Here is a 25,576-nt window from a genome sequence, read left to right on the forward strand (position 1 = left end):
GAGAAGGTGTCCATGGACTGAGAGTGTGAAGAGGGAGCCAGCTGGGGGTCCTGGGGCCAGGCTGCTCTGACTCGTCATCTGAGAGCTAATCGGTGAGAGGGACGGAGGCACAGACAAGAGCAGTCCTGTAGTGAGCACAGCAGGGGCAAAGGTCCTGGGGTAGTAAGGACAGGGTGCCAGAGAAGAACTGAAACATGGGTGGCATGAGATGAGGCTGCAGAGAGGGGACACGTGTGACTCTGGTCACCTTTGAACTTCTTCCCAAAGCAAGCAAGAATGATCACCACGGGGTCTCAGCAGGGTGGGGGTGGGGCATGATACACCCCACACCAGGACAGCTTCTCTGTACTCCCTTGGTTGGTAGGAGGGGAAAGGAGGTGGGGGGCAGCCTATCACACCTGCACCTGAGGTCAGGGCTCCTCCTATGCATCCCCAGGACTGAGGAGGAAGAGCATTTTCTCTGCAAGGAGAGAGAACCCCATTTTTAAGTAGCCTGCTAAGCAGAGATGACTTTTGAAATACTTCATGTGATTCAATTCCATATGAATTTTAAAAACGTATTCTACACTATTTTAACACCATTTAGTATAAAAATAACACTTGAAATGCATTACCAGTTAAACTATTTAACGCCCCCCACCCCAAATCTTTGAGCCAGCTTGGAATCTGGGAGGATGTGTTATTTATACCCAGGAGCTTCACATGCACCCTGGAAGGCCTCTGGAACAGCTGGGAGCGTGTCCCCACAAGGAGGAAGAGCTAGGGACACACAGGACAGTGTCAGCAAACTCCAGACACCACCTGTCCAGGTGCTGACTTCAGGCCCCGTTGAAGGGGACTGTAGCCCACGAATAGTAATTAAACGCCTACTGTATGCCAGGTGTTTTCTGCGTGCTGGTAGTACAGAGCAAACTGGTACACAGGTCCCTTCCCTCACGGGCTGACATTTTAATCGGGGAGACTGACAAAAAGAAATAGCCCATAGACATGAAGATAATGTGGTTGGGTGTCATTTTAGCTGGACTAGACAGGGCTCGGGCAATGTTTGAAGCTTGGATGAGGGACACAAGTCATATTCTGAAGGAAGAACATTCTGGACAAAAGGAGCAGTAAGTGCAAAGGCCCTGAGGCAGCAACGGGCTGGGTGTGCGTAGGAGTAGTTAGGCTATAACATGTTAGGAGAGCGAAGGAGAGAGTTGACAAGTGGAGGGAGTCAGTGCTACAGGATCTGAAAGCCTTGGGTAAGGACCCTGATGCCCTCTTCCGGGGGTGGTGGCGCGGCCATGTGAGTTCATGCTTTGCCTCCCAGAGGCCCTCATTTGTCTATGGCTGTGCCTCGCGTCTGCATTCAGGCTCTCCCTGGGTCAGGTGGGTGGGCCTGGGGTGGGAGGAGCTCCTTAGTATGCTTTCTGGGGGCAGAAGAGGTGCCAGGGCTGCCTGGCACTCCTTGTCCTCTCCATGTCTTCACGCCGGCCCCCTGCCTTGTCCCTGGCTGCCTGCCTCCTGCTCGGCCCCCTTCCCAGCAAAGACAAGCACTGCTTTGGCCCCCGGGCCCTGGACTCCTGGAACAAGTTGTGCCTGGCGACCTTCCTGGACACGGATGTGTCCAACCCCATGGAATACGAGTTCAACTTCCAGCTGGAAATCCGTGGGCCTTGCCTGCTGGCAGGTGAGAGGGTAGGGCCCGGAGAAAGGCCCCAGGTAGGGAAGGGCTTCGGGCCTGAAGTTGTCAGAGGTGGAGGGGCAGGGGAGGGCAGAGGCCCACTATCCCCATGGAAGACAACCTGAGCACACAGATTTCTAGGGTCCCCCACTTCTGTTCCCCCACATGCAGCCCCAAGATGAGCCCATGCTCAGTGACTTCCTTGGAGAATACCCTTGGGGGCAAGGTAGTTCCTGAGGCTCTCCCTAAGGTCACGGCCGCACCCTGCTTCCTGGTTTTCACCCAGGATTTCAAAACCCTGCTGGGTCCCACCCCAGAGCATCTGATGAAGGTGGCCTGGGGTGGCCTGGGGACGGGTGTGTGCTGGGGACTGGTGTGTCCTAGAGAATGGTGTGTCCTGGGGACAGGGAGTGTCCTGGGGTTGGAATATTTCAAGCTCACTGTCTACTCTAACAGGCAGCCCAGTAGAGAACTGCTATCCTGCTGCTTCACCTCCCCAGCTCAGTCAGGGCCTTAGAGGGGCATAGGGCCTGGCTTCTTGTCAATGAGTGTTCTCCCAGAGCACCTCACCATTCTGTTGCAAGAGGCGTTCACGGGGTACCCACCCAAGCTCTGAATTCATCTGCTGGGTGCTGCTTTGCCCTGTGAGGAAGCAGCTCCTTTGAGCCCCTCTGGAGTCTGAGGTTAGAGCAGGGGGGGCTCCTTAGCACCAGCTGTCAAGCTCCCATCTTGCAGAGGGGGATATTGAGGAGGCCTGGCCGCAGTTAGACAGCAGGTTGGCAGCTCTGGGGGCTGGAGTGCCAGTCATCTCCAGTCTGGGTCTCCAGCCCCTGACTGTCTGGCCCCCTAAGCCTATCCTGCCTTCCTGTGCCACCCAGGGGTGGAGAGTCCCACTCACGAGATCCGAGCTGACGCCTCCCCCTCGGCGCCCTCAGCCAAGAGCATCATCATCACTTTGGCCAACAAGCACACCTTCGACCGACCAGTGGAAATCCTCATCCACCCCAGCGGTACAGCAGGGGCCCTGGAGGCCTGTGGGAGGGAGGAGGCGTCAATCCTGTGGGACACAGATGCCCTCAGCCAGTGTTTAGACAGGGCAGGTGTCATAGAGAGGTGAGGAATCCAATGACTGGCCACCTGGATAGCTGGGTTCTTGCTGGTGGCATCAAGTGGTTCCTGTCTCCATTTTAGCTCCAGAGGCCCTGAGGCCTCATCCACCCTGTGGGGCACTTTGCCGCCAGTAGGGGATCCTTGAAGCCCTAAGCTCAGTGAGACTCTGGCAGCTCAGAACCCTCGGGAACAACTCTTGTTTCTTTAAGAATTCAGAGAGTCAGAATCTGAAAAGATCAGAGAGCCCAGTTCCATTCACAGATGGGTAAACTGAGGCCCAGAGCCACTTGGCTCTCCTGCCTCTGGGCTAAGGAGCCTGCCCATGGCCCACGCAGCCTCAGGCAGCCAGAGGTTCCACCCCCCCACCCCCAGAGTCCACCAACCCCCAAGGACCCTGGCATCACCCTCACATAAGTCAAGAATTGCTCTTCTCTGCAGAGCCCCACATGCCACACGTGCTGATGGAGAAGGGGGACATGACCTTGGGAGAGTTTGAGCAACACTTGAAGGGAAGAGCAGATTTCATTAAAGGGATGAGGAAGGACAGCAGTGCGGAGCGAAAGGTGAGGAGCTGGTGTTGGCAGCCCTGAGTGGCCCTGGGGACTTGGTCTTCACCGCCCAGTTAGGACACTGAGCCCGAGGCAGGGCAGTGATTTGCCTGAGGTCACACAGTGAGCTGACAGCAGATCTTTATTTCTTTAATGAATAGCATGGATTCTCTATTTCTTTTAAATGCTTTCAATTCATTCAAATAAAGTTTTAGTGATTTACCATTCATTTACAAAATGATATCATTTCAAGAACACAGCTTCCCACCTCAATCACTCACTCGTCACCAAAGTTCTAGTGTCACACTATCACAGGGACTCCCTCTAGCCTCTTCCTTCCTGCCCCTTCCCCGTGCCTGCTTGGACCCACCGCCATCTTCACAGAGTCCCAAAGTTATTTTTGTTGTGTTTTACCAGTTTGTTTTCTATGGTTATTTATGTTCCACAAAAAGTAAGACCATCCAGTAACTGTCTTTCCCTCTCTGACATTTCATGGAGCATAATCCTCTCATGTTTCATCCACATTGTCACAGAAGGCACACGTTCATCATTTTTCATAGCTGAGTAATATTCCATTGAGTACAAATTCCACAACTTTTTTATTCAGTCACCGATTGATGGTCATTTAGGTTGTTTCTGGGTCTTGGCTTTGGTGAATAATGCTGCCCTATCTTTTAGTATTAGTGTTTCCATGCTCTTTAAATAAATACCTCACGTAGTTTTGCTGGTCCTATGGTATTGCCATCTTTTGTTATTGAAGGAATCTCCATACCATTTTCCACAGATACTGCACCATTTACATTCCCACCAAGTGAATAAGAGTTACTTTTTCTCCATACTTTCACCGGCACAGTTGTTTTCTGCCTCTTGGATAGAGCAAAAGCAGATCCTTGACATGAAGTGCTGCTTGTCCTTGCTTCCCATGGGCCAGGGCACTCTGGGGCAGAGGGGAAATGAACCACCAAATGCTGCAGCACCTGCCAGCCCTCCTGCCAGCCTCCTCCTAGTGCCTCAAGGTGCCTGAGCCAGGCAAAATCTAGGCTGGTGGCAGAAATAATCTTGACCTTTGCCAGGCTACTCCGCCCTCCCTGACCCCCAGGACCCTAGATGGGTGCCCTTCCAGCTCCTTCTTTACCTCCTGGGCTTTTCCCTCAGCTGAGTGGGGTCTCTTGGTCTTCCTCCTACGATGGCTTTTCCTTGCTTGTTATTTTATAAAGACCCTTTCCTTTGCCCTCCACCTCTCCCATGACCCTAAAGGAAAAGGAGGTCCTGGCAGAGGGACGGGGGTGTGGGGAGGGACTGGTGGGAGGCTGAGCTGACAGCAGCCTCTCCTATTTACGGCCTGCACACCAAGCCGTGTCCTGATGCCAAGATAGTTTGAAGAATGATGGTGCCCTTCTTTTTACCTTCCCACCCCCTCCATAGATGGGAAAACTGAGGTTAGAATGGCGAGCGGATGTACAGAGAAGACTGTAATCTTGGGAGTCAGTTTTCATGACAATGAGTCCAAGGAGTTGGACTCAGTCACGCAGGACAGTTAAGTTAGATTTAATAGCTCGACCCCCCCATTTCCTGCTGGACTGATTGGCAGAGGGTGATGATGAGAGGCAGGGGGAGGAGGGTGTAGGGGAACATGTACATGGCTTATCGCTCACATCATCCTCATTGTTAAAGTACCCACTGGAAGCACCTGCTTGCGAGGAGGGTGCCGGGAAAGGTAGATGGCTCAATGCCCATCACATCAACCCCATGTTAGAAACCCCACGGGAAACACCTGCTATCCCAGAGGGGCTCCCCACCCTGATGAGTCAGTTGGGAGAAGAGGCTGAGTTGGGGGTGTCAGCACCAAGGGTGCCACTGAGGTCTGAGAACTGCAAGCATGCAGGCAAGGGGAGGGCACAAGGGGTGTCCCGGACATGCGGCTGGCTCCCCTCCTGCCAAGCCTTAAATCCATTAACTCTAGGACCGCTAAAGTAAATGAGAATTAACTTGTCACCTTGTGCTGGTTATGCAAAATGCTGCATTCTCACGAGCTCCAAGGATGACAGCCGTCAGCCCCAAGCTGCTAAGCAGAGATGAGTTCATTGTAATCGGATAATGGCAGCTCCAGGAGACTTTGAAGAATCCTGAGCCATCCATCCTTCTGAGAGAAGAGAATCCAGGCTCCCAGAAGTGGCTCCTCTCACTGGCAGATGCAGGTGTTGCTGCTTGGGTTGGCCGTCAAGAGAGCAGGCTGGGCAGCGGCTGTTGGCAAGGAGCTCCATGTGGGAAGGAGAGGCCAATTCCTTTTCAGGGAGGGAGGCGGGCATCCCGAGGGCGAACATCAATCAGGAAGAGTGGGTAGGACAAGCTGTCAAAAACTGTGATTTAGCAAAGAGGGGGCAAGTGACACCAAGGGAGACACTATGTACAAGAGAAAAGAATGCAGAGAGAAGCAGAGACAAAGAGAGGCAGGAAGAGAGAAAAAACGCCCCAAAAGTTACAACAGCCATCAGCGATAGACAAAAGGACCCACACAGATTCATTGTTTATTCGTTCAATAAACACTAAGTGCCCAACAGATGTCAGTGCCTGGGGAGACAGCACTGGAAATAACACATTCTTGTCCTCATAGTTTACATCCTAACACAGGGAGAGAGCCAAGAAGTGAACCAATGATCCGGATCAGTTTGGAGAGGGCTGAGAACTGGAAAGAAAAAAGGAGGAGGATATGGTGACGGGCGGTGAGCCCTGGGTGCTGGGGAACCAGATGTTCATAGAATGTCTGAGAATGCGACTTGGTGGATGATGACGAAGTAAGTGGCAGAACGTGCAGAGACCGGGAAGCAGGATGATGGTGACATGTCTGGAAATAGAAAGGTGGGCAGTGTGGCTGAAATGTGGGGAGCAGAGTGGGAAAAGGTGAGATGAACAGGTAGGTGGGGGCCAGGCCACCGGGGGCTTCATAAAACCATGGTGTTGTTATGAGAGGAGGCTACTGGGTAGGGGAGCGTGACCAGAACCACCCTCTAGCTGCTCTGTGTAGGATGGAGCACAGGGAGATGCAGGAGACAGACAGAGGCCAACAAGAGGTGATGGCAAAGCTCTAGGAGGCAAGAGACCATAGCAGCCTGAGCCTGGTGGTAGCTGTGAAGGTAGAGAAGAGGACAAGTTCAGGGTGTATTTTAGTTGCAGAGTTGCTAATCCTCTGCTGAAAGAGTAGATATGTGGGCGGGGGTAGGGTGGGGAAGAGGAAGCAAGAACACCTCGTAGGTCTTTAGGCACCTGGGCAGGTGATAATGTCACCTACTGAGTTGGGGAACCGCCCAAACGGACAGACTCAAATAGAGAGACAAATAACCCGGGTAGAGACCCAGAGACAAGTGCATGCAAAGGCAGTCAGGCAAAGAGACAGAAAACATCGGGGTGGAGAGAGAGAAAGGCAGAGTGACAAGGAGAAGGGAGGTGGTGCAGAGTGGGTGGGAGCGCCGGGAAGCTCAGCTGCAGCCTGTGGGGCGAGGGAACGGGAGGTCACATGAAAAGGTAAAGAAAGATCTATAGCGCTGGCCTGCTTCATGCGTGCCAGTCCATGTCTGTGCCAGGCACTAGGTTAAGTCCTAGAGATGCAAAGACACTCAGGCAGCTCTTGCCCTCGGGCAGCATGCAAGCTAGAGGGGAAGCAGAGAAGGCCTGGAACCTCACCCCAAACACCCATGACAGCTGCCTTTGGAGACGACCACTCTCTGCAGGGGCTGCGTTTAATCCATCCGACCGCGAGGTGTGTACCCTCGTCCTCGCTTCCGGGGGAGGAAGTGAAGTCATGAAGTCCCGCTGGAAGATGGGGCAGGCTTTCCAAAGAGGAACCATTTGAAGACTGAGTAGGGAAACCAAGCTCACAGCCAAGAGGGGCCAGAGAGTGTCTTAGACACAGTGTGAGCAAAAGCCCACCGAGGACTGGCACAGACGCAGGCTAGGGCTCCCGTCCACGTGCCCGCTCAGCTCATCCTATACCCACCCTAAGAAGCCGGGGACACTTGCCCACTTTACAAATGAGGAAGTAGACCTGAAGAAGAGAGACTTGCCCAAGAGGACACAGCTGGATGGTGAGAGCTGGGACGCAAGCCCAGGTCTTTCTGCCTCCAAAGTCTACGCTTGCTCTTCCCCTGCGAAAACCTGGCAAGCGGAGGAGCTGGGCACAGCCATGCAGGGGGTCTTTCATGCGGGGTGTAAGTGGGATTGGGCAGTGCTTGGTAAGTAGAGGAGGGGACAGTGTAGACCCCCAGGAGTAGCTTTGGAGCCCTTGAATGCCCAAATGAGAGTGTGATCCTTTCTCCTCCAGACAGAAATCATCCGGAAGCGCCTGCACAAGGACATCCCCCACCACTCTGTCATCATGCTCAACTTCTGCCCCGACCTTCAGTCACTGCAACCAAACCTGAGGAAGACCCAGGGGGAGTTCATCTTCCTCATCGACAGGAGCAGCAGCATGAACGGGACCAACATCCACCATGTCAAGGTACCTATACGGGGACCCCTCCTCCAGGACCAGAGCTCCGGGGTGGATCAGCTGTGCTCCCCAATCTGACCTCTTCAGCACTTCTGTTCCAAGCAGCCCTCCTTCCACACCTGAAGCCCTTTCCTAAATCACTGCCCGTGGCTAAGAGAAACAACGACCACTTTTTTAAAATCAGTTTGCGCAGAGACCCCCAAACTCAACTCGCTCTCAAAAGAAGCCCCTGCGATGAGCCGCGATAGAACTGCGGCCTATTTACGAGGGACGTAGGCATGCAGTGTTCCCTGGGATTCTACAAAGCTCTGTGACGTGGCTGTTCTGGCTAAAACACCTCGCTAGTGGAGGAAGAGAGAGGGACAGAGAGGAGAGGAAGGAGACAGATCTGCTGAGGGACTATTGTGGGTCAGATCCTGTGCAAACCGCCAGGATGTTTAATCCAGACAGCAATCCTATGAGGGCGTCACCATTTCCCAGTGGGAAACCTGATCCTGAGAGTTTGAGTAATCCACCCAAGGTCAGGCAGCTAGTGTGGTCTAAGAGTAAACCTTTGTCGACTGTTCCTAATACCTGGCATCAGACATTCGTTAGACGTGGCCCCTGCCATCAGAATAGAACTCGACACCTCTCTGCAGGGGCCGCGTTTAATCCATCCGACCGACTGCGAGGTGTGTACCCTTGTCCTCGCTTCCCGGGGGAGGAAGTGAAGTCATGAAGTCCCGCTGGAAGATGGGGCAGGCTTTCCAAAGAGGAACCATTTGAAGACTGAGTAGGGAAACCAAGCTCACAGCCAAGAGGGGCCAGAGAGTGTCTTACACAGTGTGAGCAGAGGTGTAGAATTCAGAAGAAAAGATTTGATTCATCTTTTCTTTGAATGCCTAATATTTTTAAAACCCTGTCTTGGGGCCTCCCTGGTGGCACAGGGGTTAAAGTCTCAGTGCTATCAAGCTATCACCAGCCACTGTGGCCTGAGTTCAATCCCCAGCCAGGGAGCTGACCCACATGGCGCAGCAGACCTCTCCTGTCTCGCCCGCTGCTCCCCTCTGCAGTGCACTTCACTGGATCCACCTGTTCTGCTCCCCTCTCTGTCTCTGGTGGAATCCTCTCACCCCCTGCACCTCTGGCCTACACCCCACTTCTTGTATCATAAATAAATAAAAATAAATCTTTAAAAAAAACACACCCTGTCTCGGCCAGCTACGAAGACAACAGATTGTAAACACAGTTCCTGCCCTCAAGGAGTTCACGTTCAAGTTCAGCAGACAGCCCCGCTGACCAATCACGCCTGGGACCTGGTGTCACTGACACTTCTGAAGGAGGGCAGAGAAAGTGTGACGATGCCCTCCCCCCCATATCCAGAAGCGTCTCATCTCCTTCAGGAGATTATTCACCCCGATTATAGCATTATCCAACCCTCCCTCGTATTTTTAGTTGTGCAGCTGTCTGTTCCCCCTCTGAAGTTCTGAACTCATTAAGGACAGGACCCGATCTTTCTCATCTATGTCTCCCCGTGGGGCCTAGCTCTGTATTTGTGCATAAAAGGCCTTCAGTTGCTGTTTATTGTGCTGGGTAAAGGACCAGAGTTCAGAAGCACAAGGGACGAGGGAACAAGGTTCTGCTGTCACCTGAAATTTCCTCTCTCCCCCCAGTTTGTCCCTGGAGCAAACTCTTGTTTCCAGGACAACAGGAGCAGCAAGGAGAGGGAGGGGCAAGGTGGGATCTGTGATACCAGCTAAACCCTCACGCTTGTTAAAGACTGAGCTTTGTTGTGAAGTTTGACAGAGCAATGGTCCATGAAACCCTGTTTGAGTGACACGGACTGGCTGATACCTTCTCCCAGCCCTGCCCACCATCCAAAGTAAGCCCTGGCGTGGGGAGCTGTCCACAGTGCTGGAGGGCTGAAGCAGAGGTCCAGGCCTGTGTGGCCATGTGGACTCCCTTCCCCAGCTGCACCAATTTGTACAATGTCTGTTGAGTTATTCTAAGGTATCATGGGACCGCACACCTAAGATATCTATTAGAGGACATTTACTCTCCTTTTCCTGCCACTTGCTAGCTAAGAAAACTGCATCCCTTAGAGGCTCAATGTTTTTCCAGCATCACAGGGCTCGTAAAGAGGCTTGAGTTTTCCTTATCTTGGTTCAGTGTGTAGTGCTCCTTTCCACTATGCTTCCGCGAGGGAACCATAACACTCTCCCACTAATAAAAGTTCTCTTGTCTGAGTATGTCATTTCTGACGTGTGGCTTCATGGAATGAGCACTGCCTTGTTCCAGGATCAGTTCTGCCACCGATTTGCTATCTGACTTTGGATGAATTGATTCTCAACTCTGGGCTTCATTTGTCCTTTTTGTAAAGTGAGAAGGAGGATTAATTGAGGGCGGGAACGCCTATGTCACACACTCCTCTGTTCCCCCCTCCCAAGGCCGGGCAGCCATCAATAATTCACCGTCACGGTTTCTTTTCATGCTGAATCTGACTCAGAGTCTATATCTTCCTAATCTTGGGATGCTGAGCAGTTGCTACCAGTGGAAATACATTTCCTGAACTAAAAGTCTTTCCTACCTTTAGGTTCCAGATTCTCTGACAATAAATTTCTCTGCTCTCCATCCCTTTCCTCTTGGAGACTCTCACTGGCTTTTCCAGTTCAGCCCCCTGAACTGAGCTCAAGGTCATCTCTTCACAAATGCCTTTTCATTGGCATAAGCCATCCTGCTAAACACACACACACCTTTTAGAGAAAGACACCGAAATTACTCAGGCCACACACTCCTTTCCCTACTGACGATGAGGCCATTAGGGGATTGCTTGGGTCATTAATTGTGGCCCATTAGGTTGATATTTTAGGAAAAACTAGGCATGGGGAGGTAGGGGAGAATAGAAACCCAAACAGTCATACCAAACAGGAAAGTTCAGCCAATTTAATTTCCTGCAGCTGGTCTCATTCTTGAGCTGCCACCAGCGGCCAAAGCCATGGTTCTAAAAATTCTAATAGGTGTAAGCAGAGGCAATCTGTACGGATAAGCAGCATCTGCCAGCAGAATATACATTAGCGGCTAATGAAAAATACCAGATATTGACTTGTTTTGTAGAGAAACAACATGTATTGACACAAGCAACAAAGAGACTGAGAACATTCATGCTTAGTGTTGACCGAGGGGGTTGGGAGGGGGCTGCAGGTGGGAGACTGGTAGTCCATATGGTGTGAAAGTTATCAGGATCCATTTGCAGCTGTGTTCTTCTAGATTCTGGAGTTTAGCAGTTTGTTTCCCTGAAGGCATGCTGAGATCCCCGGGGTGCCATCAGTAAATGGGGTGCAGGGAGAGATCTTCATTTCCGAGCTCAGATCTTCATTTCCGAGGTAGAATCAATGTGGACAGGTCTCAGAGCAATATTTTGAAAGCCTCCTATTCTTGGGTTTTGTGATCCAGTGTAACTGCTTAACAGGCTGACCTCAGTCTCCTTGTCTGTAAAGCAGAGGTGTTAATATTACTGATCTCACTGGATTGGTAATGATAACCTCTCACTGGATGTTTACTACGTGCCAAGCTGAGCCTCAGAGGGGTGATCTAAGTAGCCCAAGGTTAAGTTAGTCATACCAAGGTGAGATTTCAACCCAGGTATGTTCAAATTCCAAGTGTATCTTCTTAACCACTATGCAATAATATGTTACAGAGCCAAAATGAGATAATTAATATAACATGCTTAGCGCAACATCTGGCACATAGTAATTGCTTGATATTTATCATTGCATTATGTCCCTCTCCTCCTCATCAATATCATCCCTCCTGTCATCTCCTCTACCTTCTCTCCCTCTGATTTTTTTCAGTAGACCTTTTCCAAGGTCTCCTCTTGTTGACAGTAAAGCGGTTAAGGCTCTTTGATGTTCACAGACTCTGGAGGCAAAGCAAAATGTGTCTGAGCCCCGGCTCCTCCATTCACTACCTGGATGCCCATCACAGGCCTGTGCTCACCCCCTGGGCCTCCATTTTCTCTGGTATAAAACGGGATCTTATGATGCCCACCTCAGAGGGCTATTGTGACGATCACGTGAGGTCAAGGGAGCAGAGCTCATCCTGGGCATTCAACAGACACGAGCTCTCTGGTCCTGAGAGATCTGCCCCTAGTTCGTAACAGTTGTGTCGAGTCTGACGCAGAAGCCCCTGGATGAGAGCCAGGAGCCCGTTCAACCCCGCGTGACTGGGGCCAGGCCGCCTGTCTCCCTTAGACGTCAATCCTGTCTCGGCAGAAGGGAGTGGGTGCTCCCTGCTCTCCCTACCCCCCGGGGTCGGTGGGAGGTGAGGCGGAACCGGCAGCCTTGCCACACAGATGAGATTTATGCCCATGGCTTTGGTCCAGCTTCTGATCAGCATCAGCGAGTTACTTGGTCCTGGGGGGCAGTTACTTGGTCCTGGGGGGCAAGGCGATGTTGGGTGCAGACAGAGGGGTGAAAGCCCTGCCTGGAGGCTGCTCGAGCAAGCACACGGGCACAGGGGAGTCCCAGCTCCTCCCGAGTCCTGGACGCCCCTTTCCTGCCTTTAGGATGCCATGTTGGTAGCTCTCAAGAGCCTCATGCCAGTCTGTCTCTTCAACATCATCGGGTTTGGATCCACGTTCAAGGCCCTCTTCCCTTCCAGTCAGACCTACAGTGAGGTAAGAAGGGACCAGCTCTGGGGCAAGGAGTGGGTGGGGCAACAGCAAAGGAAAGCAGGGGAAATAAAAAGGAGGCCACCCAAAGGCCTGCGTCAGAAGCTGTCCTCCCGTGGAGACCTAGAGGATGCCGGGAGCGGAGAACGAAGCGAGCCTGTGTCTGCCCAGGCAGCCGTGTGACATCTCAGCCTATTGATTTCCCTCCCTTTTAAATTATGTTGGGCAAAATATGGGTGTGCACAGAGAAAGGGGGTACAACGAAGGGATAGAGGGAGGGTAGACCCAGACCCGCCATTTGGTCCCTGTGCTGTAAGGATGATAAATAGGTGCAAGGCTGAGCTAAAGGGGTGGCAGAGTGGGCATGGGGAGAGGGCAAGAGGGAAACTCTCAAGGCTCAAGCTACAATTTGGAACAAGGAGACTGTCACCTGAGCAGCGTGTTCAAAAGCAGGTCTCCTGCCCCAGCCTAGGAATGGGGAGGAGCGGGCGAGGGAGGGCAGCAAAGGTGAGGGGCAGTGAGGAGAGGACCTAGGAACACTGCATTAAAAATAACTCTATGGGGCTTTTTAAAACACAAAAACCAAATATACTGATTGTCCCACAATTTTTAAATCCAGTAATCGAAAAGAATTTAAAAAAAATTCTCCCTTGATCACATTATTTGAAAGGCAAGAGAAGAAAAACCACTGTTAGGAGCTTAGCATAAATCCATCTAGACCTTATTCTAAGCATTTACACACATTTTCAATAAAGGTAGGATTAGATCTCCCGGGCTCTGCTGTGACCTATTTTTCTTGCACAACAGTCTGTCGTGAATGTATGTGCGTGCTAGTGAGTATTTATCTATGACACGATGTTAATAGCAGCCCAGTGCTTTATATACAGATGGGCTGCAACTTATTCAACTCAACCCCCACAGCCGGCTATTTCTGTTGTTTCCATTTTTTCTCTAGTCATCTTTGTAGCAAAGACTTTGCTTCTAGCCTTAATGATTCCCTGGGGAGAAATTCCTCGTCTTGTGGCTCTAAGGGGGCATTACATTTTAAGACTTTTGATCTATGCTGTTCCTCCAAGCGTGGGGTTGGAAGAGCACCTTCCTGAGACAGGCCCAAGCAGACAGCTGACGTCCAGTGAGAATCTGTCCTGGCCTCGAGACATCCATCCAGGGCCAGAAATCCTGGCTGGTGGGCTCCACCATACTGGTCCAGGAGGGAGAGACCTGATGCCCAGACAGGGGGTGATTTCCTCCAAGCATCCTAGGGAATCAGTGCCCCAGTCAGGCCGAGATTTCCAGACTAGTGGTCTAGTGTTTTCCACCACACCACCTGCCTCCCTCATCAGAAAGAGAAACCGCATTTGTGCAGGTGATTAGGAGCGGAGTGGGTTACTTTTTCCAGGCCTTTTATGTAGGAACCAGGAAGGACAACGGTGATTTAATGCACCACGGATGGTGGCGTTTCAGGCATTGGTAGGGGGAGTTCATGGGCACGCGACAAAATGGCCACCTGTTCTTCCTGTGCCTGGGGAAGAGATGAGGTGGGGAACATGAGTAGATTCCAGCGAGGCCAGACTAAGACCTGGGGAAAGGGAGGACTCGTCTTCCAGGGGACTTGAGCCTGCGCCCTCTGGTGACCAGGGGGACTGTGTTCCCTCCCCGTGGACCTTCTCTGCAGGAGAGCTTGGCGCTGGCCTGTGATAACATCCAGAGGATGCGAGCTGACATGGGTGGCACCAACATCCTCTCCCCACTCAAGTGGATCATCCGGCAGCCAGTGCACCCGGGCCACCCGCGGCTTCTGTTTCTGATCACCGACGGCGCCGTCAACAACACGGGGAAGGTGCTGGAGCTGGTGCGGAACCACGCCTTCTCCACCAGGTGGGCACAGGCTGGAGGTCTCGGACTCAGCTCTCCAGGCTGCCCTCCGCTGGCGCTGCCAGAGCCGTGGAAGCCTGGGAAAAAAGGACCCTCCAGTGCTTTGCTCCTGGACCGTGTGGCCGACTTCAAAGTTGGCCTTTTCCTCCCCAAATTCAGAGATTCTAGAGAGTAGCCCAGAGAGAGGAAGTCCTTCTGCCCCTTTGACTCCACGCTGGGTGGGAGTTTAGGGGCTGTCGATGTGTGAGTGTGAGCGCCCCTGGGCCCCCTTCCTTCTCCCTTGCCCCTGCCTCAAGCTAGGGCTGGCTCTGAGATAGCCCAGCTGGATCACGCTCCGTCCCTTTTCCTGTTAGGGCAAGGATGGCAGCCTCTCTCCTCCCCTCCCACAGGTGCTATAGCTTTGGAATCGGACCCAGCGTCTGCCGCAGACTGGTGAAAGGGCTGGCCACTGTGTCCAAGGGCAGCGCTGAGTTCCTTGTGGAGGGGGAGCGGCTGCAACCCAAGGTAGGCCAAGGGCCCGCTTCCCTACTGGTGCTGGGACCTCTGAAGCCCAGACCACTTGTACAGCAACTCAGTGGTGGATCTGGCAATTCACCCCAAATCTGGCAATTCACCCCAAATCAGTGTGGCCAGCTGTCCACTGGCCACACTGCATCCCAGAGAGGACCAGTGAGCAGAAAGTCACAAAGCAGGCAGCTCCTGGATCTGGGGTTCACCCACTGGCAGGCAACACCGAGACCCTAAAGGCCTCTGTGGATGTGGGTTTGTGTTTGGGGCCATTTCTGGCCACATTACTCGTGAGGTCAAATGGTGATGGCTCAGGAGAATGTAAAGGACCCCCCAAATCAAAGAGGCTACAGTCCTCTCTATTTCCTGCACAATTACTGCAGCTCTTAGAAAACTTGTATGTCCATCCAGGTCCTCCAACGACCAGAAGCAGAGCTGGGGTGAAGAGGACAGGAGGTTTATTGGGGGGTAATGATTTATGAAAAAGTAAAGAGGAAGCAGGAGTAAAAACTCTTCAGTTTGCGGTATAGATGCCATCACCTTGTGAGCAGAGGAGGAAAGCGAGGTTGGTCAGACAGGCCTCAGACTGCAGTGCAAGTCTGCAAGCTCTTGGCCCATCCCCTGGGGTTTCTGGAGCAAAGGCCGCCTCTCGGCAGGCCATTTGGAGCTGGGGTAGTGCTGTCTCCACCAGGCCCAGTCACAGCCTGCGGGCATCCAGGGAGAGGTGTGGCTTTGGCTCAAAAGCTGAGGCATTGCGTCTGGAGTCTTATCACCCAAATGTATTCCTTGCTGCAAACAGTGACAAGTCTAGAGACTTCTAGACACAGGGCCCAGCTTTTGTGTCTTCCTTGAAAGCGATTTGAGAGGACACCTCCATGACTGTCACAATTCCCAAATCATTTTTCTCCAGCTTCAGAGTCCATCAAAGGGTATCAGCCTCGGTGACACTAGTTTAGACACTAAACTAGCGCTGATTTTTACCGAACACCCATTACACAGTAGATACTTCAAATCCAGTATTTCAGATAATCCTCCCAACTACATCAAAAGCCAAGGATGACTAATTCACTTTAATAGAAGGGGAAGCTGACCCAGGAAACAAAGTTACTTGCACAAGATCACTATCCAGTCCATGCTTCGACAAAAACTTTCTGCGTGCCCCAGGTAGTCACAGCCCCACCTTGAGTCTTGAATTTTCCATTATGAAAGACTAAACTTAGAGAAGATCTGGTCCAAATCTGACATTCTAGGAATCTAAGCAGCTCACAGTTCACTGCTCGGCAAGTCACCCCAGGGCCTGTGGTCCCTTCTCTGCTCACACCCTCTCATGCTCATACCCACAAATGTGCACCTCATCTGTATATACCCCCTGCTCACACATCCCCCCAGCCTGTGTTCTGGCCTCCCCTCCAACAGATGGTGAAGTCCCTAAAGAAAGCCATGGCGCCGGTCCTAAGTGATGTGACTGTGGATTGGATCTTCCCAGAGACCACCGAGGTCCTGATCTCACCCGTGAGCACCAGTTCCCTCTTTCCTGGAGAGCGACTGGTGGGGTACGGCATTGTGTGTGATGCCTCCTTATACATCTCCAACTCCAAATCTGTAAGTACTTTGGAAATTCCAGGTCAACGGAGCTCATAACCCATGTGCAGCTTTCTTAAGCTGGAAAGACTCTTCATGGCAGCTGAGAATGAGTTGGATCTGGATTCACAGTTGTGGGGTACAGTTGCAGGCCATGGGTGTTTGTGACACTACTTGGGTGGTGCTACTATCTCAATATGTGGTTCTCAAGATCCTCCGGAGCACAGAAGAGTTTGGGGAACACGCTTAAAATGCAGACTCCTAGCTCCAACTCAGGTCTACTGAATAAAAATCTCTGAGGGTGAGGTTCAGGAGCCTGCAATTTACATCATCTGCCCCCACAATGAATTTGATGAGTGATTCCATTCAGAACAACTGCACTCAGGTTTCTTTTCTCATAAACTCTAGTTCGATGAGTTTTTTTGTTGTTTATGGGGATAATTCTCTTGTATGTGATAGCAGAAGTGGGATAAAAGTGAGAACTTATTCAAAGGGAAATGGAATTCTTGCTAAAATGTGAGAGATTGCCTACAAAATTGCTTATGCACCTATTTTCCCTCTTCACTCCCCCTTATAGGCTTTTTTTCATCTTGTTTTGTTTTTAAGCAAGAGCCAATGTCTAGAGGGCTTGGGTGTGTATAAAATGAGTGAAATGGACTTGCAAAAGTAGAAGGGGGAACTAGAAGTGAGGTATGTCATCATCACTGGGTTCAGTGTTAAAGAGGCAGTAGAAGTGGCGAAGAACATGGCAAACTGGATGGAACATAGCCTCCTACTCAGCCCCACCCAGGCCTGGTGTCTATGTGTTTCCAATCTTTCAAGAGAAGTGAGAATTTTACGTGAAATTTCTAGATTAGCTAATGTTATAACAGCAAAATATCCTTATGCTGTGTGTGTGTGTGTGTGTGTGTGTGTTTTCATATCCTGAATAATGGTACAAAAGGAACAGGTGATTAACTTTGTTTATTTATTTAGAGGCAGGAGTGACCTATAGAATTACATTTTTAAATGTTTAAATATAAGTAAAAATATAAACAACATAAGTGATATGAAAGTCAATTCTATTACCGTCTCTTACACAGAAATCTAAATTTATTTTTCCTGTTATTGCGGTTCTTCAAAGATGGACCTTCTACCACTTCTTTCCACCCCCCTTGCTGCCCTGGGCCCTCCTTCCTGACATGCCTGACTCCTGGCCTCTTTTCTTTCCTCTCTCTCCCTCCCTCCAGGACAAGAAGCACCGATACCGCATGCTGCACTCCCAGGAGTCCAGCAGCTCTGTGTTCTACCATTCACAAGATGAGGGGCCCAGCCCAGACAGTGGAGACTGTGCTGGAGAAGGGCGCTTGGGGGCTCCCTTAAGCCTGAAGCACGCCAAAGGTGCCAGGACATCCAGTGGAGACTCTACCTCGAATTGCGGTTAGTCTGCTGCCCTCTGTGCCCCACGCGCTCCTCCAGGGAGACATAATTGCTACATTTTATTGATAGACTTAATATGTGGTGAGCTCTTTCTATTTCAAAATCTCATTAAATAGCAACTGCAGAAATGAGAACTGTTAAGCCTATTTGACAGATGAGAAAACAGATTTGAAGAATTTAAGCAATTTGACGAAGTCCATGAAAGAGGTGGTGTGCAGATAAAGGGTCCAGACCTAGCTGCCTCCCAAGCCTCTTTACAGTGTTAGTTGCCATTTGGAGAGTAGTTACCAATCATCTACTAAGACTAAGTACCAAGAACCAGCATAAGAGAAGATGGGGGGGGGGGCTGTTAATAAACTGCCCAGGTATCCTGGGCAAAGTAACATCTGGTAAAAGATCTCCACAAAGACATAACAAAGGGCATTGTTCTTCCAGCTGCAAAGTTAGGGAAGATCTCAGGCAAGAGAAATTGCCAAATTGCCTGAGCAAAGATTCAGAGATGTGAGGCCTAGAAACACATACACAATTGTTTACTCATCAAAAGTGTGCTTAAACCGTGTGGTCCCTTGGAAAAGGTGCAGAAAGGAGTAGCTGGGAAGACTACTGAGGGCCAGACTTGACAAGGCTTTGAGGCATCTGCACCTGTTCTGGTAGGCAAGCAGCGGAAAACTCAAGAAGTCTCCAAGCAGGAGGGATACATGCAAGGCCCACGTTCCCTGCTGGCGCCTCCCCTGACAGATCCATGTCCCCATCCCTGCCCAGGTCTGGAACTTTCCCAGCGACGGCGGGCATATAGCACCAACCAGATCACCAACCACAAGCCCTTCCCAAGGGCCCCCACGACCAGTGACCCCACAATGGCTGCCAGGAGATACCCGCTAAGAAAAGCCAAGCTGCAGGACCTCACCAACCAGCCCAGCCCGGATTCCCGTCGGTGGCAGATTGACTTGCAGGTACCCTCAGGGCAGGTTGGAGTGGGGACAGGCCATGGGCAAGGAAGAGCTGTATCTCCTTTAACCACAGACTGCTCATCTCTCCCCCTCCCCCTGCTTGGCTTCTTTCCCAAGCAAATCTTTCACCAACACACTTGTGCAGATGCACAGGCACTCCTGAGCTCGTGTGCACACACACCGTGCACACACTCGCTGCAGACTCTGGCTGGGTGAAGGACTCCATCTTAGACTTATCTGTTGCCATGGAAACTCAGTAGCGTCTGTATCTCAGTGTGGTGGTGATGGTGAGGCAGGGGCAGTGGGAATTCCCATCTGAGGAGCCAGGGGTCTCAGGGATTCCCTGGGAGCCCACAGCCCTGGCTGGACAACAGCTCGCACTGGTCATCCTGAAAGTGGCTAGTCCCTTTTATTTCCCACACCCTTGTTCCATCCCCAGGACCTTAGGCCCCAAGGAAATAGGAAAGAAGTCCCCAGCCCCTGGCCCAAAGAGCCCCCATCTAATGGGGAGGCACAGTCCCCTTCCCAAAAAATACTCGACAGAGATGATAAAGCCCCTATAGTTAACTGTTGGCCTAAAAGACTGTTACCCCTATTAAGTACCTTTGCTCCCCTATCTCCTCCCCTTTTCAGGCAGAGCTACATGTTCCCAGAGGCATACACTCATTTTAAATTAACTCAGTATTCTTTAATTACAAAAAGCAATGCACACGCAGAGAACAGAACAGTTGCAATTTACTTTCTTAAAATGTTTTATCTTGGCCATCTTCCATATTCGTATGAAGAAATCTGCTTTTCATTTCAATGCTCTGCTGTGCACCATTGCATGGACGTACCCACACTGTCTTGGCAACCCCTGAGGATGGGCATCTAGGTAGTTTCCAGACTTTCACTTTTATAATCAGTACTGCAACAAATACCCAGTACTCACACACAGTTGCTTCCTCTGTCTTTCCACGGCATGGCACTGAGTTCCTAAAAGAGCAACTGCTGGGTCAAAGGCGCTTGCATGCTTTCAGTGTTGACAGTGCATTGCTAAGTTGTTCTCCTGCAAGCATGTATCAGTGCACAGGCCCCCCAACACTCCATGAGCAGCTTTGCCCCCCTCCCACATGACTACACTAGGTACCACCAAACATTTAAATATTTGCCAGTCTGGAAGATTAAAAAAAATCATAACTTATTTTAATTTAAATTGCTCTAATTTTTCACTGGGCTGAGCAATTTTTCATGGGTTTATTCGATACTCTTCATGAACTGCCTTCAACCCACGAGTCTATTGAGTTCATCCACCACCTCTCTGCAGTGATTTATAAGAACATTTTCTTTTTTTTTTTTTTTAAAGATTTATTTTTATTTGTTTATACAAGCACTGGGTACAGTCAGAAGCGCGGGAGGGTGAGAGAATCCACCAGAGCCAGAGCGGGGAGCAGAGCAGGCAGAAGGACCGAAGGACACTGCTGAGGGGAGCAGCGGGCGGCAGGAGAGGTCTGCGCGCCATGCGGGACCCTCCTCCGGTGGCCGGGGAGCAGCCGGGGATCGAACCGGCGCTGCAGAAGCTGCGGGCAGCTTAGCAACCCAGCGCTCAACCGCTGCGCCACCGGGGAGGCCCTAAGAACATTTTCTTGAAAATGATCTTTGTTGTGCCTATTATAAATACATTTCCCAGTTTATTCCTTGCTTTCTGATGTTTTTTGTACCAGCCCAAGAATAGACAGATGAGATCCATAAAATAGAACAGAAAGTTCAGAAATGAAGCCAGATGTACCCGAGAGCTTTGTAGAAAGAGAGGTAGTGAATTGATAAGCTCAATGAATGAGTTGTATTTAAAAAATGAGATTTGTGGGGTATTCAGAAAAATCCAGGAAGAGACTGGTTCCTATTTCCTTACACCAACATAAATTTCATATGAATCAAAGATTTAAACAATCAAAAATAAAATCACAAAAATTCTAACTCTTTTTGAGCGAGAGAGGCTTTTTAAGCAAAGCTTATGAGAAGACATAAGGATAAAGGATTGATCATTTCATCACATGCAAAGTTTTAAACTATAACAAAAAAAATGAGTTCACAAGTATTCATCATAGTGCTTTCCCGTGGTTTGTCTTCCCCCCTGGCTTCAGATTATCCGTGGGGGTGTTTGCTGGGGTTCTGCAGGAACAGTGGGCCCCAAGGACAGCTATGCTGGGGGGTGGAGGCTGGGGGGCCAACACCCCAGGAGCTCAGCTGCCCCTCTTCCTCTTACATTTCTAGCCTTTGCTGGACAGCGGCCATGACCTGAGCCAGGGCCCCAAGCTCCGAGGTCCAGGGGCTCGCAGGCCCTCTCTGCTGCCCCAAGGCTGCCAGCCCATCCCACCCTCAAGCCAGGAGCCACAGGCCTTGAACACCACGAAAGAACAGACTCTGGGGTCCCAAGGGAAGCCTGCCTCAGACAGCCACAGCCCTGGGGATGCTGGTAAATGTGGGAGAGGTGCAGGATCCTGCTGGGGACTTGGGGGAATGCCGGGCTACCAGGCGGCAGATGCCTGTGTCTGTGCCCCTGGGTGGGGGCTGCTGGGACTCATCCCTCCCTGAAGACTTCACTAGTCTCACTCTTTCCAGGCAACCTGGCCTTGGGCTGCCCCTTTGGCTCCCAGAGGTCCTCTCCCAGCTGCATTCTTGCTCTGAGAGTCCCCACCCCACCCTATGTGCCCCCCACCAGCACTGCCTCCTGGGAGGTGGCTCCGCCCCACGCTGGTGACAAGCCCTCGCCACTCCCCACCTGACCTAGGCAAGGTGCTGTCTGTCCCTTGGGGGTGACCGAGACTGTACTGGCTGAGGTGTCTGCTCCGTTGCTGTTCCTCCGCCCGCAGAGCCACCCCATCACCCCTCCTCGCTGGAGAAGGTGATAGCAGACTGGGAGCCCCCAGCAGAGTGCGCCCCGCAGGGCAGCCCCAGCCGGCCCTCCACCCCAAGCCCGGTGCTGGGCAAGGCCGTGGTCACGGGCCTGCGCGACAGCCAACGCCTGCAGTGGGAGGTGAGCTTTGAGCTGGGGCTCCCTGGCCCCGAGCCCGGGGGCGCGCGCCCCTTGGACCTGTGGAGCGAGACCTTCCACCACCTGGCGGCCCGCGCCATCATCCGCGACTTCGAGCAGCTGGCCGAGCGCCAGGGCGAGATCGAGCAAGGTGAATGCCAGGGGCCGGCAGCCCTCCTGGGCCCGGGGCGCTGTCCTCCCGCACCCCGCGCCCCACGATCCGCCCTCCTGCCCCACCCCGCCCAGCCCCGCCTCGCAGCGCCCCCACCCCGCGCCCCACGCCTTATCCCGCAGGAAGGATGGATGGGTGGTCAGCTTGGCCCCCCGCTTCTCCAGCCCCCTCCCCAGGCGGGCTCCAGCCCCCACCGTCTCCCACGGCCCCCAGGGCCAACTCCCCTTCCCCACCGTGCCTCCCGACCCCACCCCTTGGCTCTGGGCCCTTCTCTCCTGCTCCCCAAACTCCGCCCCTGCCTGGAGAGCTTTCCCCGCCCTTTGCTTCCCCCCTCGCTACCAGTCCCCTCTCCTCACTGCCCCCCACTTCTCCCGGCAGACTTCGGGTAGGGCTGGGAGCGGGCGGTGTGGACGCGCCCGTTGCACCTGCCCCACTCCCCTGGGCCGCCCCATCCCGCGCAAGGCCCGGACCCCGACCCCACTGCCTCAGTCCATCGATAGCGGAGCAGCTGAGCGCCCCGCAGAGATGCCACAGCCCCCCAGGCTTTACTCGCCGGGAGCGCTTGACACAGGCTAGCAGGAAGCAGCTATTAATCAAATAATTATACGCGTAATTAATTGAGTGCATTTGTCCTAAGTGCTAGTTAGAAGAAATGTAGGGATTCAGAGATTGTTTAACAGCCACGGCGAGACAGCTAATTTAGTTCAGGAATCGGGACAAACTTTGCAAAAAAAAAAATAAAGTGACTCCTGGGATCTTGATGGAGCACATTGGGAGACAGATACCAATCAAAATAGAGAATATTTGTATTATTAGGTATAGGGTTATATATTGTACTTTGTAGTATTTTTGTGCAATATGTGGGTTTTTTCCTTCCCATGAGCACACCTCATTTGAGTTCACCTCCACCTGTCACTCCCTTGCTGATCAGGTGAAGGCCACAGGTTCTGTTCTGTTTCAGGTTCTGTTCACCTGCTCTGTGGAGGGAGCCTGGGCTCTTGCACCCCTGGGACCTGATCTCAGGCCTTTACTAACTCACTGTGTGACCCTGTGCTCATCACTCCCCTCCTCTGGTTTTCAATTTTCTCTGCAAGATTGTCCCAATGGACAACCATGCAAAAAAACAGCTAAAGAGAGTTCCTAGCCTTGTTCTGGATCCCCATCTATTAAAGTATTTTAATAAGCAAAAAACCTACTTTGCTCACGACGCTCTTCAGCAGTGCACAATTGGGGATATTGTGCTTCTCAAGGCTTTGCCTGTTCCACGCACGAAGCATATGAAACATGAACTGGCTGAGGTCATTTTCAAAGTTGGACAAGTCATAGACCCAGCAGCTGGAAAGCCCTGTGCAGGTACCACCTAGCTGAGGAGTCCAGCCTGTGAGGAAACCACCCACCTACCCGAAAATCTGAAAGAACTTGATAGCTCTCCAACACCCCGAAGGTGGATTAGAAGGAGCAAATTTACAAATTTCCTTTATGGAAAAATACATTTTTTAAGTTTCATCACCAACTGTCCAGTTCTCTTCCAATGTTTATGAAATAGCTAAAGTAAATGCAGAAAGTGCTTGTTATAATTTTTCATTAAAAAAAAAAAAAGATTGTTCCAATGAGTCAGGTGGATGGTCCCCAAGCACCAGCCAGGAGACTGAAATTAACTCTGCAGCAAGGTTCTCATCAGACACCTACCTACCACATGAAAGTAGAAAATACTGAGGGTTTGTGCTTATTTTAAATAACACTAAAGTTATTTAAAGGAAGGAACTGTTTTATTCGTAGGTGTCTTACCTCTTTTACATGAAAATGTCCTGATGAAATGATGATAGAAGTTAATAATGTAGGATTTTTTTAATGTCCTTAATTAGCAAATTGGCGTTGTTAATCCCAGAGGTGCCACGCCCTCCTTTTAGCTCCCAGAGCCTCCACATCTGGGCAGCCTCAGGAGCCACACAGTGACCCCCACCTTCTCACTCCACAGGCTCCAGCCGCCGCTACCAGGTGAGCGCTATGCACACCAGCAAGGCCTGCAACATCATCAGCAAGTACACGGCCTTTGTGCCTGTGGACGTGAGCAAGCGCAGATACCTGCCGACTGTGGTGGGGTTCCCCAGCTCTGGTAAGATAGTGGGGAGCCCAGCACCAAACAGCCCCAGTGAACTGGAGAAGGGGCTGGCATTCAAAGCAGCACAGACCTGCAGGGAGGAGTACAGGGAAGGGTTGGGGAGCAGAAAGACACCCCCCAAATATTCTGGCTGCTGCAGGAGTGGGGTACCTATGAGCCCCCACCCGCTGCTCTGCAGAAAGTTGTGGAACTATCCTATGCCCTTTCCCCACCAGATGAATATGGCTGTGTTGTACTCCAATTAGAACAACGATATGAGCTCACTATAGAAAAATTCCAAAATATAGAAAGATAGAAGAAACTGGAACTGACAGTCTTCGGGAAATGAGCACTAATTACCTCCTGGTGTGATCATCCTTCCAGACTTTGGATATCTACATGTACAGAAGCCAAAAGAGAGATAATTTTGCATGAATTGGGTCATACCGATATGTGCTATATTTAAAATATAGGAGTAAAAAATATGTTTCTTTGAAGATGAATCTATATCATCATTTTAATAGCTGCAGTATACTTCACTGCAGAAAACTGTCATCGTCACCATCATCATAGCCAATGAGATGGTGTTCCAAAGCTCTATATATACATACACATACGGGTAATCATTTCATCCTCAAGACAGTTCTGCAAAGTAGATGCCATCAGTCCCATTTTACAGAGGGAGAAACAGAGGCAGAGGGGTTAAGTGACTTGCCCAGGGTGTCACAGCAGCGACAGGCAGAGCCAGGTTTGAAATCCCAGTGGGTCCAGAGTCTGTGTCTTTCCCAACCCTCTCCACTACCTCTGAAGGTTTCTCAGAACCTAGTTAACCAGCCCCCTAGAACTGAGTCCTCCACTAGTTCCCCTCTGGATCATTGCAAGTGACACTGCAGAGAACATCTTGCTGCACAGAACCTCTTTGTGCACCAGACAACATCTGGTTGTCTCCTCTGTGTTATTTAACTCTCAAAAGTAGGATTGCATGGATATGGGGCCGCCTATTTAAAATTGTGATGTGTGTTACCAAACCTGCCCTCCCGAGGGTCACTGCCATGTAGACCCTCACTAACACGTGCTGTTCCATAGATTTCTGAACCTGACAATCTGATAGGTGAAGAATCTCTCTTTGGAGGAACTTCTTTAGCTTTCCTTAGGAAACCTCTTTCATCATGTGTTATAAACCTTATGTGCTTTCTCTTTCCAGAATTCCATGTTCCTTCCTTTGCAATTCTGTTGTTTGTTTTTAGCAGACCTCCTTAAAGAATTGTATTTGGAAACAAAATGTTTTCCTCTTTTCCTTTCCTCATCCCTCTTGCTAGCTCCCTCCTCCTCTTTTTTTCCTAATCTGTCCTACCAAAATAATCAAGGATGCCTCCCCCCTCTCCCTGCCTGCCTCCCTCCATCGCTCTCATTTCAGACTCTGGCCAGCAGCCCGGACTGTGGCTCCACTGGGCATGCTCGCCTGCCCTGTGTCTGCCCCATGGGGCTCTGCCATCCTGAATG

At 51.2% G+C, this 25,576-nt stretch overlaps 1 protein-coding gene across 6 annotated transcripts in view; it reads left to right on the forward strand.

Annotated features, from left to right (window-relative positions):
• Window positions 1-25,576, forward strand: part of VWA5B1 (von Willebrand factor A domain containing 5B1) — a 49,429-nt gene that overhangs the window by 13,711 nt on the left and 10,142 nt on the right. For all 6 annotated transcript variants that reach the window (XM_037500452.2, XM_054691394.1, XM_054691391.1 and 3 more), the window contains 13 exons: window positions 1,524-1,669; window positions 2,542-2,673; window positions 3,212-3,336; window positions 7,640-7,816; window positions 12,351-12,461; window positions 14,131-14,333; window positions 14,720-14,834; window positions 16,254-16,439; window positions 17,648-17,837; window positions 18,600-18,790; window positions 21,041-21,242; window positions 21,640-21,951; window positions 23,951-24,088. In XM_037500452.2, coding sequence (XP_037356349.1) covers window positions 1,524-1,669; window positions 2,542-2,673; window positions 3,212-3,336; window positions 7,640-7,816; window positions 12,351-12,461; window positions 14,131-14,333; window positions 14,720-14,834; window positions 16,254-16,439; window positions 17,648-17,837; window positions 18,600-18,790; window positions 21,041-21,242; window positions 21,640-21,951; window positions 23,951-24,088 — 2,228 coding nt within the window. The remainder of the gene's footprint in view (window positions 1-1,523; window positions 1,670-2,541; window positions 2,674-3,211; window positions 3,337-7,639; window positions 7,817-12,350; window positions 12,462-14,130; window positions 14,334-14,719; window positions 14,835-16,253; window positions 16,440-17,647; window positions 17,838-18,599; window positions 18,791-21,040; window positions 21,243-21,639; window positions 21,952-23,950; window positions 24,089-25,576) is intronic.

Source organism: Talpa occidentalis, unplaced genomic scaffold, assembly GCF_014898055.3.
Source record: "Talpa occidentalis isolate TD23 unplaced genomic scaffold, MPIMG_talOcc4v2.1 talOcc4.9, whole genome shotgun sequence".
NCBI classification, from domain to species: Eukaryota; Metazoa; Chordata; class Mammalia; order Eulipotyphla; family Talpidae; genus Talpa; species Talpa occidentalis.